Genomic DNA, 16,514 nt, shown 5'->3' on the forward strand with positions numbered 1-16,514 from the left:
CGCAAGCGACGACCCGGGAGCGGATTCCCCACCGGCAGGGGAACAGGAGACGGCCATCTCGAGGCACATCACGACCTACAGGCAAGACCGGCGAGACCTGGGAAGGCTACCCGATTGGGAGTCAGAGGATCCATAGTACCTGCAGCCCCGCGGACTTCATCTTCATCATTTTGGAAAGCGGGGGGAAGGGATCTCCTTTCTGCAACGGAAAAAAACGGAGCTTATTTGACTCGGCACAACCTAACGATGCATCCAATACCAATGATATTACCCCATGGCCCATGTGAAAGTGCACCAACACTTCCAAGGGAGCTATTTTAATTGAAAAATTCCCTGAGGTCGTCCACATGATTACCATAGTCAAATAGGGAGACCTCAGTCCAGCTCCCCACCTATGAATGTTGGTGATTTCTGTTCCAAAGCGGACGAAAGGAAAGCTTTCTGGCAGGCTTTCAAAGGCAAGTCTTTATTCATCCTATTATGGCTACTTCGGTCCTTTAGTGAAAGCAACTGTCTCATCTCTTGCAGTTCCTTCAGGGCATCTTCGATGAGTTGGATCAGAGCTTTTCCTTAGCTATGTCCCTTAGCCAATTGGACAGCTTTTTTAATCAAATCATATCCTTGCCGTTAATTCAATAGATGTCTCGCCTGCCAATCCTGTGCTAACTCTTAGCCATACAGTAAAGACCGGTAATCTCGCATCTGAGAGAAACCTATGCCATTTCACGTCGCAAACAAGCCCTTCTTTCACATAACTAATGGATTCACTGTCCATTTGCCCAAAAAAGAGCCTTTTTGTCCTAACTGCGCATTCTTCCTTCAAAGAGCGCGCTAGTTGCCTTTCTCGGATAATTTTGAAGTTGTCTTCGCCCCTCTAGAAATTACCCTTGAATAAGGTAAAAGAGATAGAACCGCGAAAGAGCTCCTTCGCGCTAACTCCTAACAGCTGCTACTCCGATATCAGAAATATGAAACGCACCTGCCTTTATCCCGCCTACCCTTACTAATGGGCAATCAGAGTTCCTTGCTTTCCTTCCCCATAAATCAGTGGGTTCCACACCAAGATCAAATGAGGGACCACTAGTTGCATTTCTCATATACTAAGGTTGGACCACTGCCGGAGAGAAAAGAAAGGCTGACCCTATCAAAAAAGGATAAGGAATGGGCCCTTAGCACAATAAGAAGTGCGGGGGATGGCGATCCAATTCCTACCCTGGCTTAGACGGAAGAGAGATCCTTTCAAGCCCTCCTCACTCAACAAAGGGAATGATTCTAATCCTGCGGGGGTTAGTAAAAGACTAGGCCAATGGTCCCACACCTCAAGGAAGAGAGATGGAATGGAAAAGAATGTCGACAGAAAGGAAGGTCTCATTCCAGTTTGATTTCCATGCCTGCAGGAAAGATAGAAGATCGGGAATGCCGAAATTGAATAATATCTGTTTGTTTGTGATTCAAAGCAAAGTGCTTGAACTGCACTTTTTCCTTCAATAGGTAAGGGCGCTAACGCGCCCCTTGATCAAAGACCGGTTACACCGAATCAATCATGAAGTTCTACCCTTGGTACCGAGCGAGGATTGGGGGATCACTTTCATCCGCATCTCTTTCTTTTGTTTTATTCTCTTATGCCGGGTCTGGGGAAATGAATTTCGAACTGAAAGTATGAATATACAATTTACCACGAGCGAGAACTAGAAACATAATAAGATAAGCAAGCGAAAGGCTAGAATGATTTAAATAACGTACAAACGCGAAGAAAACCTCCTGCAGTACCGGCCGTGTCCTTGGCTCTCACTCCCATGAATCAGATAGTGCCATACGTCCCACCACAACCGTCCGATCCTCTGATGGAGAAGATCAGTCGCCTTGAACGGGCAGTTAATAAGTTGAGTAGGGACAAGTATGATGTTGCAGATCTTGAGAATCTCTCCCTATACCCCAAAGTCAGGCTTCCGTACGGTTTTCAGTGGCCAAAGATAGAAAAGTTATGGATAAAGCGGGTTTCGTCTCATTTTCCGGAAAGCCAGTCATACTATTCCACTTTAGCTAAGCTAATGATGAAACAGGATCTGGATTTGTCTGCAGATGATGATGTCCACTCCTGGCTCGATGCGCTTAACGAAAGGGAACTCTCTAGATTCAGAATGGATTGACTTCGTAATTAAGCAGCATCCTTTAAGTAGGGGTGCGCCGGACCGCCGACGAATGAAGAATAGGTAGCCCCACACCCCAGGCAGAGTTAGTGAGCCGTGTAATAGGCGACCATTTCGCGCGGTTCGGGGGGCACTTGAGTCAGCCGCCGGCGCCCGACTGCGTCTTGACCCCTATCCAATTTTTGGGCCAATTCCCCCTTCGTACTACCAAAAAATGAGATTCTTGCCGAATCCGAGTTTGCTGCTCCAACCATTACCAAACTAATACCTATTCTGTTTAGTACTTCAGGTGCTTCTGTTGCGTATAATGTAAATCCCGTAGCGGATCAATTCCAACGAGCCTTTCAAACAAGTACTTTTTGTAATCGACTCTATAGCTTCTTCAATAAACGCTGGTTCTTCGATCAAGTTTTGAATGACTTTCTAGTCAGATCGTTCCTGCGTTTCGGATATGAAGTCTCATTCGAAGCTTTAGACAAAGGTGCTATTGAGATATTGGGCCCTTATGGTATATCGTACACATTCCGACGATTGGCCGAGCGGATAAGTCAACTTCAAAGTGGATTTGTTGTGCGAAGAGTGCGTTATGACCCGTGGCCGCCTGCCTGGTCTGGTGGGGTCCTCCGTTGTGGGTAAACGGGAAACCCGACTCTACGAACCCGAGGAAAGGCTGCACAGCAGTAGTAGGGGCGTTAAGACCGGAGCTTTTTGTAGTGCTAGCAGGAATGCAAGTGAATGAATCCCATCCCCTAGCGAGTGAAGTGCTTACGCCCCTTTCTCTAAGAGAAAGAAAGGGGCGCGCTAGCGTTTCAATAATAATAGAAAGGTTAGGGGGCTGAGAAAAGCTTGCTGTCTACTTCTCGAGCCTTCACTGCCCCGTTCTGTAACTTCCCTTCTTTAGTCCGTCCACGAGGCTGTCAAAATATATATAGGGGCGGCTATCTAGCGGGAGTCGTTTCGGTTGTATGCCACGAGGTCCCTATGGACAAGGGGAATCATCGCTTTTGGGCGCAGGCAGCCCTCTACCATCCATCCCATTGCATTCCATCGTCTCGTATTGTACTGTACCGTACCAAACCAGATACATCTATTGAGTGAGAGAAAGGTAGCTTCTCTATAGATATATTATAAATATCTTCATTTTTGATATGGATAGGGATCCCCAGATTCCCGTCACTACGGATTGATTGTCTCTACCTAACTACATGGTAGTGGTCTAGGGAGCGCAATTGCTAGAGCACGGGAGAATGAAGAGTAATGATTTCAGCAAGAGCAGCCGGACGGACTACTATAGTGAGTCCAGTGACTACTAGAGTAGAGTGGAGTAAAAAGGTATGGTATAGCAGCCTTTCCGAGCGAGCCTCTGGGATCTCCTGTAAACCCCCATGATGTGGTAAAGGGAGGATATTAGGGGAAGCAGTGAGTGGAGATTCCCCTGCAGAGAGCCGGATGAGGGGAGACCTTCACGTCCGGTTCGGAGGGCGGGGATATCCCGACCCTACTATCATTATGCCTTTGCAATGTTACTTGGTTCAACTCTATTTGTGACCTTTTCTCGTATGTGGGACTCTCTATCTTCTTGGGTAGATAATCGATCGTCTTTCATTTTGATAGTTAGTAGTTTTTTTAATAATAAGTCAATAATAATAAATAAAAATCGAACTGGAGGAGCGAAAAGCCAGGATGGCTTGGTAAGCAAGCAACCTGTTATGTAGGCGCCACCCTCCATTTCTTTCTCTTCTTTCTTTTTGAATGACAGTTCATCAAAACAATTGCTAGATCGAGCACGCGACGCGCATAGTCTTTCAAGAGCGGGTTGTCTCCTCTTCAACATTTCTACTACTTCCTTGGTGACTCTCAAATAAGCACACCCACACGTACTGCTTACCGGAAAGGATGTACTGCCTCTGGCTCGCATTCCGTCCCAGTTCCTTACCTCCTTTGGGTGGGGATAATAAGTGACTTGCTCTAATGCACCTTTTACCTAGCCCTGTCATTCTTCATTTCATATTCTTTCGTTTCCATGAAAAGAAAGAGTTTTCTTTTTTAAGTCCATCCAAAAGATTTGCCACCACTACTTCCGGAGTGGACCGCTTTCGAACAAGATGGAACGGTCTTTCTTCAAAGGCCGGCTTATTACGCCGCTAACTTACCTAACGTATAAAGATCGCTTTCAATGCGGTGACCGATAGCGAAGTAGTACCAATTGCCGTGTGCTCTAAAGCTAGTCAGGAGCTTTTACTCTTTCAAACGAGTCGAGTCAAAAGTTGATACCCTTGAGTTCTCTATTGGCTCTCCCAGAAAGAAAGTAGAGTGATATGTGCAGGTTGAATCCGAGATGCGCATAGAACGGGACCAAGTGGTTTAGGAAGCCGGACCGGAAGACCTATAGCCGAGGATACTCTCTAAGTGAAAGACTCCACTTTTTTATATCTCAATCTCAACTGGCTCCTCATATAGAATGATTTGAACCCACCCCTCTAATATAAAGGGACGCGTGCCTAAAGACCGTCCATCTTCAGATTGAGCCCTATTTTTTCCTATTACTTTCTTTCTGATTTTAGACTCCCTTCGCGGATCTCCCCTCTTATCCAATCAACCAACTGTCCCAGGCCGGGAAATAGCGTTCCCGGAAGAAGCTTTCGCCGCCCCTAGCTCGACTGTCTTCTTTTGAAGACCAACGAGACTACTTTGTGAGGAAGGAATTTTGTACAAACTCAGACTTTGAATGGATCGCATTTCATCCTAACTCTCAGAAGACCAAGCATGAATAGACGTAGGCAGGGCATAAGAATCTCTCCTAAGCACCCTAGGTAAAGATGAATAACCTTTGCATAGAGCCGCACTCGAAAGAAAGATTAGTAACCTTCCCAATCCTCTACCGGTTTTTAATGTCAGTAAAGTAATCCAGTATAAGAAGCCCACATACACGCTCTCCTCCTCCACCCCATACCTGATAGGGTGGCCTCACCTTATTTAGAAGGCTACAGAAAAAGGTGAAGCCCACCTTTCACACCTCCGGCAAACTACCCAAGACCTGACGAGAGATCTCTCTCCCTCTTTTTTTGGGCATAGGCCACCGCTTTGTTTTACGCGGATTCTTTCCATTGCCCTATGGTAAAGGTGCATTCCCTCTTCCGTTAGTTGTTTCAATTTTTAATGTAAGTGAAAGCGTGGTTACGGGTTTCCTTTTCTATCCCCATCGAATCGTACATCTCTTTTTTGAGACTCGGGGACAGGGACTCAGAGGGATAAAATGTGTGACTTGCCAATGTAAAAGCTGTTTCTTCTTTGTTTTCGAATCCAGACTAAGGTCCGATCGAGGTTATCTTCTTCCTTGTCTAGGATAATTTCCCTAGCCCCTTTAGTGAGGTACCTTAACCTTGCATTAGATTAGCTTTCGAAGTGTTGTAAGGTGCATTTGCTTTAGCTTGAGTGCTTCCATGCTTGCTTCCCGTCTATTCCCTCTTAGTCCGTCTAGTAGATCGAGTTCATGTGCTTTATGGTATATCTTCATCCCCCGATGGTCGTATTGTGGTAAGGTTTCATTTTATTCTTTATTTGAAAAAACTTCCCTTTCCCTCTATCCCGCCAGCCAGCCTACTTTACTTATTCCGCCCATTACTACCGTACTGTACTATCCCGTCTTCCGTAAAAGCGAAGGCTTCAGGTCTATCCCCATTGCAAACTTTCTTTGTTGTGGAAGGGGCTATTGCCTTTTTTTTTACTAGTTTTTCTAATCTCTTAGTCCGGCTATTACGTATATACCGTAGTCCCTATGTCTCATGCTGGCCCTTTCGTCCTAGCCCTTTTTCCATTCCGTAAGCATTCCAATCCAAACCCTACCCTTGTAGGAAGGCTTACTGCTTTTTGGTTGTTGCAAGGGTCGATGTAATTGAGGGTTGTCTGCTACTAGCCTGTGTAATAGTAAGTACTAGCCCCCAGGGGCTTATCTTCTTATAGCATCCCCCGTAGCGGAGAGGGGACCATTTCCTTTGCTTTGAATCAATCCTATCATTCATCAGTAGGGGCCTAATGCCAGTCTTCGAGGCAGGCGAATCGGACTAAAAGGAATAGGTTTCCTATCCCCTAGGTGGCAGAGCAGCCTTTAGAGTTTAGAGTAGAGCTCACTTCCCCACTTGGTTCCTAATCTGTGGATTACTAAAAGACTCCCGATACCGGACATTACGCAACTGATTGGACCCCTTTGGCTTGGCTATTCTGGGCCTTCTTCTATTCGTACCTGCTTCCGTTTCTGCCCCCGCCATGAAAGCTTTCTGGTCCAGGCCTCAGGCACAGACCTGAAACTTGACTGATACGCAAAACTAAATGAAGCACAAAAGTAACATCCATATAATATATATATGGGAATAACCCCTGTTCGTAAACCCTGTTGTCTTAGTCTTCCTTAAACGAGTGAAACGCTCTAAAGAGTAGCCTACGGGAGATAGCTATCTCTTTTCTATCTTCTTAATAACAAGCACATAAGCAGGAAAGCTAGCCACCCCGATTCCTTCTTACTTAACTTTCGGCAGTGTCCATACGTTCCGGCGTGGTGCAAGAGAAAGAAAGTATTGTTTAAATAAAAGTCTTCCCTTTCATGAGATCAGTAGTTGGTGGAATTCTTAAAAGTCTTTCCGCTGTTTTGGGAGAGCACAAAAGCTGATTGATTAGGAAAGAGCTGCTAAGAGGGATGACTCGCCCTTAGCCCTTGTCTAAAAAAAACCTAGCAAACAGACCGTTGTAAACCAGGTGAACTAGAGCGAACAGGAGAAGCAAGCAAATAGCATTTGGCCTCTTAACCAATCCACCTCTAGCAGTTAAAGGCTGGTATTCCGATCTTTGATCCGCCGATTCAGGAGCGATTGAAGCGAATACAATAATAGAATGCAAGGAAGGGTTCCCCCAGGAAAGGCAGGCATCTCGACTGCTTCCAAAATCAGGTCATCGACCAGTAATGCGACTTGTAGAAGACTCCCTACCTATACCTAGCGGAGTTGGTTGGCACTAATAAGGAGAGCAGAAAGCAGCTACCGGCCATCAGGAGATCCACGACTTTCAGATCCGCATGCAAGGGAAGATCCGCTTATTCTTTGAGATGACAAAGCTCCCCACTAGACGCAAATTGCCGAATCAACACCAGGCAGTATAGGAGTGCTTTCTTTGATCGGCGTTCCCCAGACCAGAACTGAAAGGACATACCAGCCCCCGATTATCGGGCATTCCTTCATGTCGGGAGGAGGTACCGGTTGGAGGAGAAGATAAGGACAGCTTTCTTCCATTCCACTCTTGCTCCAATCCCAATAGTCTGAGATTGAAGATGATGTCAACAGTTAGCCAAGAAGGTTTATGGCAAACTGGAAGGAGTTTTGAGAGATAAATGATCTACCTTAGGTAATGCTTTGCTTTCAGTGGGAACCGGTGGAGATTGAGGTGAAGGTCTTGTAGTCTCCGGATTGGTTGGAGTAGAGCTAGTAGATCGGACACCTTCGCCAACTTTAGAAGAATGCTCATCTGAAATGAGAGTCGTTGCAGCGGAGCGATTTGAGCATCATTGCTCGGTGTCACGGATTCCCCATGGTTGGCTTCCGGCTCTGCAATCAGAGGTCCTTCTATCCCATCCCGGTTAGGATTCATTTCCTCGGGTTGATGCTCTATTTCTTCTTGGTGCTCAGCCCTTGGAACTTGAACAAAAATTTGTTCAGTTGTTGGAATTGGATCTGCTTCCTCGATTGGTCCCATCTGGCTTTCCTCCAAACAAAGGTGGTTGGGGTGCTGCAAGATTCGGTCAAACTTCTGTCCCTGATGTATTAGGTGCCTGTGTTAAAGTAGAAAGGTTTAAGACAGCAGTCAGAAAAGGAAAATGGAAGAAAGTAGGTAGTACCTCTCTGTTCTCTGCTGAGGAAGGCTTTTTTCAAGGTTATTCAAATGGTGAAATAACGACTATTCCTCCGGCTGGACGATAAATGCTTGCTTCAAGATCGAACAACGAATCTCATAACCAGGTTCCGAAGGTAGAACAACTTCTTCTATTGAATGGGCATCGGGTTCTTGGGCTAAAGCCCTAACAGCCTATTGATCGGGAAAGGGGAAGTTCCAATGAAAGCTTTTCAAAGGTTATACATTAGCGATTGATTTGGAGGATAGAGAATGGAGTTGGAAGGCTGTTCAGTCTTGAATCTCCCCTCCCTCACTGATTGACTCCTCCGGGAAATGTCGAATAGTAGGGACAGCGGAAGGGTGAGATTCTTTCTTCAGCGGCGGATGGAGAGGCAATTCTAACGCAACTGTTAATGGCCGAGCCTCCTATTCTTCTTGCTGCCTTACTTGCGATACTTTAGACTTTCTACAGCAAGAAAAGTGCTTGCATATAGTGGAAGGGCTTTTGCACATGAAGAAGAAAAGGAAGAAGAAGTGAGTAAGATGTGGCATTATACTGTTTTCAAATAGAATCCCTAAAGAAAGCAATTCCTGTAAAGCTATCGTCATTACCATCGTTGCTATTTGAGCTGTTAGCGCAATTGAAGGAGAAGATGCTCTTACTTTTGTTTTCAGGGAGCTAGGGAGTCTTTGGTACTTCCAACCAATGAGAGTCATTTCACCTATCACCTATTTTAGGAATAATACCCCAACACCTCTATCGATTGACTATCTTGATGCGGAGGGGCCGCTTCTTCATGAACCAAAAGTTCTAGTTTTCCTAAACCAACAGATCCTCTTTCTCACAGCATTTTCGGAGCAGGCTCAGTGCTTTCTTTAGCCTTGGGATAAATCGATTCGGTAGTGAGAATCGATTGAGACTTAATCATACCTGAGCCTTCTCTGACCTTCTTTGTCTGGGCAGTTAGCTATAAAAAGCAAGAAATGAGAGCTAGAACTAATGCCACGCCACGGTCTATGTCTTTTGACAAAACTTTTTTAGAGGGAACTCTAGGATGATCATCTGGTAGGTCGTCAAGGGTCTCAATAGGAATTTTTAAATCCGGTCTGTCTGTCAATCAAGAAAGAAAGCTCTAGTTCAATTCAAATAGGTCAAGCGAAGGAGGACATAGAATAAGCTTACTATTGAAAGTGCCTTCCATTCAAGTAATGCGTCGGGCTTAAGAAAAGCAGGTTTCGGAGCTTAGATCCGGGTACACACCTGGAACAGGCCTAGGAAAGATAGACAACGGAATCATCAAACCTATTCGTCATAAAGATCTAGAAAGCAGGGAAAGGGGGCTTCTCCTCACAAGAATACACGGAATAGATAGACGCTAAACGATTCCAATCTTAAGGATCAGTTTCAAGCATAGACGCCTTCTCCACCCACAATTGGACTCAACAATCTCTTTTATCATAAGAAAGGGAACGGGGGACTTAGGGTTTCAGCGTGCAAAATCCAATCCCTTCTCCCGTAGAGTACCTGTATCCTGTCTTTCTGGCATATCTCTCTTCTTGTGCCTAGACATCTGATAATGGATGCCCATTCCCGGGATTGCTGCCATGATATGGAATAGAATAGCGGACTTTCTTTCTGAGGTGTGGTCTATCCGAATAGCTAGAAGCAGAGCGGTGGGTTTCCAAGAACCGGAGATGGTCTTATCTATATACGGAACAGCACGAACAATCCTTGACCTTTCGATTGAGGGTCTTAAGCAGTGGGCTTTCCATAAGGTAGGAGGTTATTGAAAAAGGGGAAGCCCAAAAACAAAAAGAGCTTATTAGCTTTCTATTAACAATCTCCTCTTTCCTCGTGCATACAAAAATCTCGCTTCTCTTACCCCCCTCCCATCACCCCGGCATCGGATTCTCACACTCGGAGCGGCTCCCTGTGCCAACCTCGGTGAATGTCGTAGTTTCGCTTTAAAAATAAAAAAGAACTTGAAGATTGGGAGCAACCTTCCTTCGTGGCTGTTGGACATCTTCCGATTCGTAAGACAAAACTTTAATATCATCTCTATAGTTCCGCTTCTTGCTCTAAAGAAAGGGTAGCGGAAAGGAATAAGTGGGATAAAGGGTCAACCAGATAGCACAATGATCCATTTCCATTCTTCCCTTCGCTGTCTTCCTTGTCTGATCGCAGTAGCTTTAGCAAGGACTATCGGATCTGACGGAAGAACCGCGAGTATGATAACAGGTCAGAATCTGGTCCTTGTAGGAAAACCTCTTTTATGTATGTTTGAACCGTTTTTGTTATGATGGTTTAGAAATACGGTGTCTTTCTTGTGTTTCTCTCCCTTCTATTTTGCATCTCCTTCTTTTTTTATTTACTGCGCATCTATCTACTTAATCGCTTGGGTATTCATTCTTTTTGGAGATCTTGTTTTCCCCTTTCTAATTGTGGGTGTATCGGGGACTTCCGGGGAATCAAGCTCATAAAAACCTTGCCCTCGGTGGGACATTGACTTAAATCGTCCTCCAGCGGCTGAGCCGGAGCCTGCCTCCTCCACATCGGACCACCCGAAGGAGGTAGTGGATCAAGCTCTCTCGGAAGCGGAGGATAGGATTCTGTATCGATTACGCCCATTCCCTCAAGCAAATGCGGACAAGCTGCTTATGGAGGAAGCGCGAGCGATCGCTCAACTAAAAGAAAGGGCAGATTGTCGATCGAATGGCGCAATTGGATTCCGCCGCGGACTTTTGGCGAGAAAAAAATGCAATTCATTATTGGGGAGTCAATCCTTACGAATAGGCAAACTGAGTATCCTTCCCATAAACTGTCTCAGATGCTTGAGGAATTGTGTCGCGCGGATGCCCACACATCCTCTATCTACTTTTAAAAAAAGATTTCTACTATATATATAAAAAACAACTATTTGAAATTGGAGTCCTTCAGCTTCCTATATTCCCACCAATGTGATCCCCATTACTGATGGACAAATCTGTCACTTTTTTCTTCTTCGTATTCCGACAGAAGAAGGTGTAGTCTCCCTCTCTTCTCATACAAGAAGAAAGGGAAGAGGCCTCTTAGGACCTAGCGCTGGGGGGGGGAGGGGAATGATGGAGGACCAGTCCCAGTCAAAGATTTTAGATTTAGACAAACTTATTTTTTTCGTAAAAGTCGAAATGAAATTAATTAGGGCAATTACATTATATTTGGTATTTTGCTTTTGTTTTTGATTAGGGAATGCTGAAAATTTCACTCGCTCAAGCTAAATGAGTTCTTTTGCGAAGGATTCAATTGCCTGCTTTATTGTACCGGTAAGCTCTGCCTATCCATGCAATAGCTTCCGAGCAAGTTATGTGGTTCTACACAAAATGGCTACTAAAGTGAAGCAGCTACTAGAAAGAAACACTCGCTATGTGTGATTCGATGTTAAGGCCCCTACAGCAAGTTCATTTTTCCTAACCAAAGAAGAGATATAGATTACGTTCATCTCATAAAGATGTTCCTTTTTTTTCACTCCTAAATGAAAGCGAAACTCAATTCTAAGAGAACTCCTAGCGCAAAAGACTAGTCGCTGCGATGCCTGAATGCCTTTGAGCTCTTGTTCGAGTGAGCGGGTAAGCAAGCAGGTACGCCCGAGTTATGTAAGAGAACTACTAATAAGTCTTCTCATCTCTAAGCCAGCTAATTTCTCACAAGCTACGCACCTTTGTGTACTTACAGCCAAGTACAGTTGCTGTTGTTGAGTTAAACAAACGGTAGTAAGATAATAGGCGGATGGAGGGCCTATTCTGGACCAATTAGAAACCAAAATCCCGATGCGCTGACATTGTTATGAATGAGTTTATGTCTTAAGAGAGCTAGTAGTTATGAGTTCGTAGCTAAAGTCAAACTGGAGCTAGGAACGTAGCTGTGAACGGAGCTACCGGGTCAACGAGTGAGCTTATTAAAGCGCGAATCCTAGAGGAGGATCAAGGGGGTCAGATCCCCGGGTGGGACAAATATGGTCTTTGTCTTTGCAAGGTAAAGCGGTAAACTATGGATTTAAACTAAGGTAACGTGCCCTAAGATAAGGCACAGTCAAAGCAGGGACTTAGAGACTAGCATCCGATTGTGGGCATCTTTCGATTGAGTAGGTCAGGAAAGAGACAACAGGCGATTATCCCTTTTTTTCTTCCAACAGCGGAAACGCCGCAATTCCGGAGTAGTCGTAGTTAGCCTAAGGACCGGAATAAGAGGTTTCGTGGGGCTACCTACTTTTTTTTTGCTAGGAACGACTTGCCTAGTTGGAACTCTTCTCCGCCGACTCCTGAGGCTAGAATGGCGTACTACAGATCCGTGCGTTCTTGCCCGCTTGGTACTTGGATCCCTAATCTAGAAGATCCCGAGCCTGTAATCTCCTTCTTCTACCAAGAGAATGCCTTTCTTTTGGTAGCTACCGATTACTTCACCAAATGGGTCGAAGCTGAGCCATCTAAGGTCTGTCTTCCCTACCAGATCAGGTTTTCCCAGACGCGAGTCGAGTCATTCATCTTCTTCATCAGGCTTCCTTCTCGCAGTCGAAGCGGTAGCGGTACTGGAACGAGTTCCCTATTCGATATGGTTTCATTCCACCAGTCCCCTAACATAGATAGCACTGGGTCAAAGGGCTTCACTTCGGAACCTTTTCTTGCTTTCCTTCCGTGGGCATGAAATGAACCCTGAGGTTACTCTGTCCCTGGCATCCCTTTCTGCCCCCCAACTTTATTCACTTCGCGGTAAACGGAGACTTTCCAATAGCCAGCAGGTCAAAGCCTTTTTTGGGGTGGGGTCCAAGGGTGCCGCCCCCTACTACCCAATTCCTGTCTTCGGAACTACGGGGATAGGTGACTTTCTGCGATGGCCCTCCACCTCGTTGGGAAAAGTGAAAGGAAATAACAAGCCCTAAACTAAAAACCAACTAGCAGCTTATCAACCACCGAAGACAGACTCATGTTGGCGATGCCATGGTCAAGTAAGAGAACGACCCATTCATCCAAAGTAGTCTTTTAGTATAGAACAGAGGCATTCTGAGCCGACTACATGCGCATCTAGTGCAGTGGCTTGGAAGCAAGCTACCTTGACCATCTTCCGAACTTATCCAGAATTGACTGATCAAACGCAGTAGGGGCGGACTGCTCTACATTCAGCCACGCCACAGTGACCCCCGAAGCGATCTTCTGATAGTTGCGGGACGAAATCCGGCAGCCAATTGCTGGCTCTGAATAACCAGCCCGGTAATAAGTTCAATTCTTCCATAACATAACGGGGCGGGGTTGCGCGCGAGCCGAGTGACGGAGGTGCACAAGAGTACTTCGCGCCACAACCATCTCTTTTTTATAAGTTCTACGGACCGATGCCTGCTGCTTCATCCGGGAGAAAAGAATCATAGATATGCCGGTCATTAGAAGGAAGAACCGCCATAAAAAGATTCCTCGTGTATCATCTGTAGCAAAACTATGAACGGAAGCTAGCAATCCGGACCGTATTGAAAAGGTTCCTGAGACACAGCATGGAAGAGTCACAATATTCAGAAACGAGATCCAAGAATGAAGAAGGGGTATAATTACGGAATGAATACGAGCTGTGGCTAATACCCAAGGCATAAAAGAAGCATTTTCTACGGGATCCCGAAACCACCAGCCACCCCGACCTAATTCATGATGAGCCCACCAACTTCCTGGCATGATGCCCACGGTTAAAAACCACCGACATGTCAAGATCCAAATTCGAATCTGTTCCTGGTCCTGGTCAGATACCACTGTGTTCGCGCCGGCGCTCCAACAAAGAGGCGAAGTAGTGGTATCTTTCTGTTCATTACGAACGACACGCTTCGCCTGCTCCCCCCCCGTGTCCACTAGCGCTCCTGTCCAGAGCGAAGAGAAGGCGAAAAAGCGCCGCCAAAGCAGCATGAGCAGGCTTCTATTGCTACGCAACAAGAGAGCTGGATAGCATTTTGCGACCACATGTTTGAATTTTTTGGTAAAAAGCTCGCTTGTTATACGGGATCCGACGCATCCAGCAGAGCGAAGCAGCGTTCCCTTCTTTTCGGCGGCATCCTTCCGCATTGGCGGCGAGTGGAGTGCCACAATCCCATTCATCATTTTTGATCTACATAATCCAAATCCCATAGCACTGGCGACGTCTCCGGCATAAATGCAAGGAGGATGTATAGCTGATATAGGATCTTGTGGAACAGGATTTGATTCTGCAAGCGGTTCGGTACGAACGAAGAAATTTCGAACAAAAGGATCGGAACTCGCTGATAGGAAAGGAGAGAAAAACAAAGCAATGCCAAGAGCTCCGTCAATCCGCTGTTCATCGATAGACGAAGCTCTCTCTTTATCATCTCGTGCCAGATGCAACAAAGGATGAGTCCTTCTTTTTCCTTCTCGCGAACCACGGGAGCGCCTAGCACCCAGAGGAGCTAAGCTAATTTTCCTTTCAGGGTAAAGCGGCGCATAAAAAAGGGCTGGCCCGTCAAACGTCCGGTTCCTTCGCGAACGAAGTTCAGAATCAACAAGGGTTCGTAGAACGAAGGGAGTGTACAACTGGGGCGCAGCCCCACTTTTTTGTTCGTAACGAGGGAGAGATAGAATGGAGTTCTTCACGAAGTTCGAGACAAAGTAATACAAAACTTCTCTATGGCCTCCTCGTTTTGAGACATTATGGCTTTGGGGTCGACCCCGGTAACAAAGAAGGAATCCATAAAAACGTGGGATCCGACACCATGATAAAATACTACCCTCATGATTAGACCATGTCCCTGAGATTTGATAAAAGAAAGGTGCATTAGCGGTTAATACGTTGTAATTGGATAAGTTATTAGGAATATGACGGAACGAAAGACCAAGGAAAGAAAGAAGAATGCACCAAAATGCAGGTGCTGCACCAAACGCTGGTGGTTGTTTCTTGTTGTAAGTGAATGCAACGAAAAGACCCGGAAATAACGATAAATGAAAGAATTCATAAATTATTGACATTTCGTGCTGTGCTCATTTCAAAATTTCTGCTTTGTCCCATCATCCGGTAACCACAGGACAGGATGATCCACAAGAAAGGTGGCAGGATTCGAACCTATGGCCGGCCCGCCCCTGACCTGCTGGGTTGGGTGGCCGGGTTAGCACCCCTCGTCGCCCCTGTACCCGAAACAGATGCGCTGCGCTACCCAGCGCGTAACCTTGTCTCCCCTACTCCTCTTCTGGTTATGCCATTACCAATCGCGGGTAACCCCCGGGCCGCCCCTGACCTAATAAGATAAGAACGATTATCCTTATTACCAAACAGCGATAGTTTCACGATCCCGACCAGCAACTTGTTGGGAGTAGGGGCATCCAAGCTTGCCCAACCTAGACATTGTAACTGAAAGTCCTGCCTACTTGTAGGCTTAGGGTAGTCCTCGAAAACCTTCTTCTTTTACTGGCTTGGGAAAGACCCGTAGGCTATGGATCCCACTAATGGAATGGGACTATAACCATACTTCCATGGTCTAGGTTCAAGGACAATCAAGATGGAGGCTTGGAGTATCTAAGGCTTCATGGACCCCATTTTTAGGGCTTTGAAGGACGGACTCGCTAGTGTCCCAAGGATTGACCGGTGACACTACTAACTGAATTGCCCTAATATATGTTTTTTTCCACAGGACTGAATCCATAGAAACCTTGGCTTAGTGCCATTACTGTAAGCGGCGGATGATTGGTATGCAGGATCGGTTGCAACGGTTTCACATGAATGTGAATCAAGAGATTGGCTTGAATTGAAAGGCTTTCCAACTAGCCATTGTACCTGAGATTGCGATAAGTCCTTCTTCTTTTGAGCTTGTTCTTGGTCCCGAGGGAAATGGTGGTGACAAAGAGCAGCTTGCTTCTCCAATTGGATCATTGCTCGACTCGATGGGTAACTTCTAGTGGTTTGCCGGGGAAGCTCTTGTTTTTCTTTCAGGAGTTGGTTGGTGGCATGGACACCTAGCCTTTTCTTATTTTTAGTATTTGTTTGCTGGCACAGGTAGTAGATTCATTCTCCACTCCAGCAGTAGCAGATGTAGAATCTGAAAGGTGGGATTCCCGGTTGATTGGATGCTTCCGTTAGAGCTTCTTCCCCTCCTGTCATTTAAGGGCACCTAGCTTACAATCACTAGTGAAAGAGTGCCAATTGACCCAACTAGCGAATCTGTTTACAACCATTCCATCTTTTTCATTTCCGTGAATACCGCTCGAAAGCAGTCATTTTTCGGCTTGATAGCACTAGCACGATCCATCCATCTCCCTCCGGAGAGTGAGTAAGAGGTGGAAGGACTGTCGATAGCAGGTAGGGTAAACGGATATGGATGATAGTTGGGATCCCAGGTAGGAGAGCCAGCCATACATAGAAGACAAGGAAATCCCCTCTCTTCCTCCTTCCGTACCTCTTATGGACAAACCCTTCTTTGTACCTTCCTTTCAATCCAACGAAGGAATGCCGGAATACCATGAATCAGA

At 45.8% G+C, this 16,514-nt stretch overlaps 1 protein-coding gene across 1 annotated transcript; it reads left to right on the plus strand.

Moving 5' to 3' along the window:
• Positions 1 to 14,193: 14,193 nt before the first annotated feature.
• On the plus strand, positions 14,194 to 14,412 carry LOC146874999 (uncharacterized). The gene has a single exon (XM_085669620.1). It carries the CDS (start codon positions 14,194 to 14,196, stop codon positions 14,410 to 14,412), a length of 219 nt encoding a protein of 72 aa, XP_085525746.1.
• Positions 14,413 to 16,514: the final 2,102 nt, after the last annotated feature.

The sequence above is a fragment of the Vigna unguiculata genome, unplaced genomic scaffold, assembly GCF_037176805.1.
Source record: "Vigna unguiculata cultivar grain cowpea cultivar isolate G323 ecotype 2 unplaced genomic scaffold, ASM3717680v1 ptg000197l, whole genome shotgun sequence".
Taxonomy (NCBI): Eukaryota; Viridiplantae; Streptophyta; class Magnoliopsida; order Fabales; family Fabaceae; genus Vigna; species Vigna unguiculata.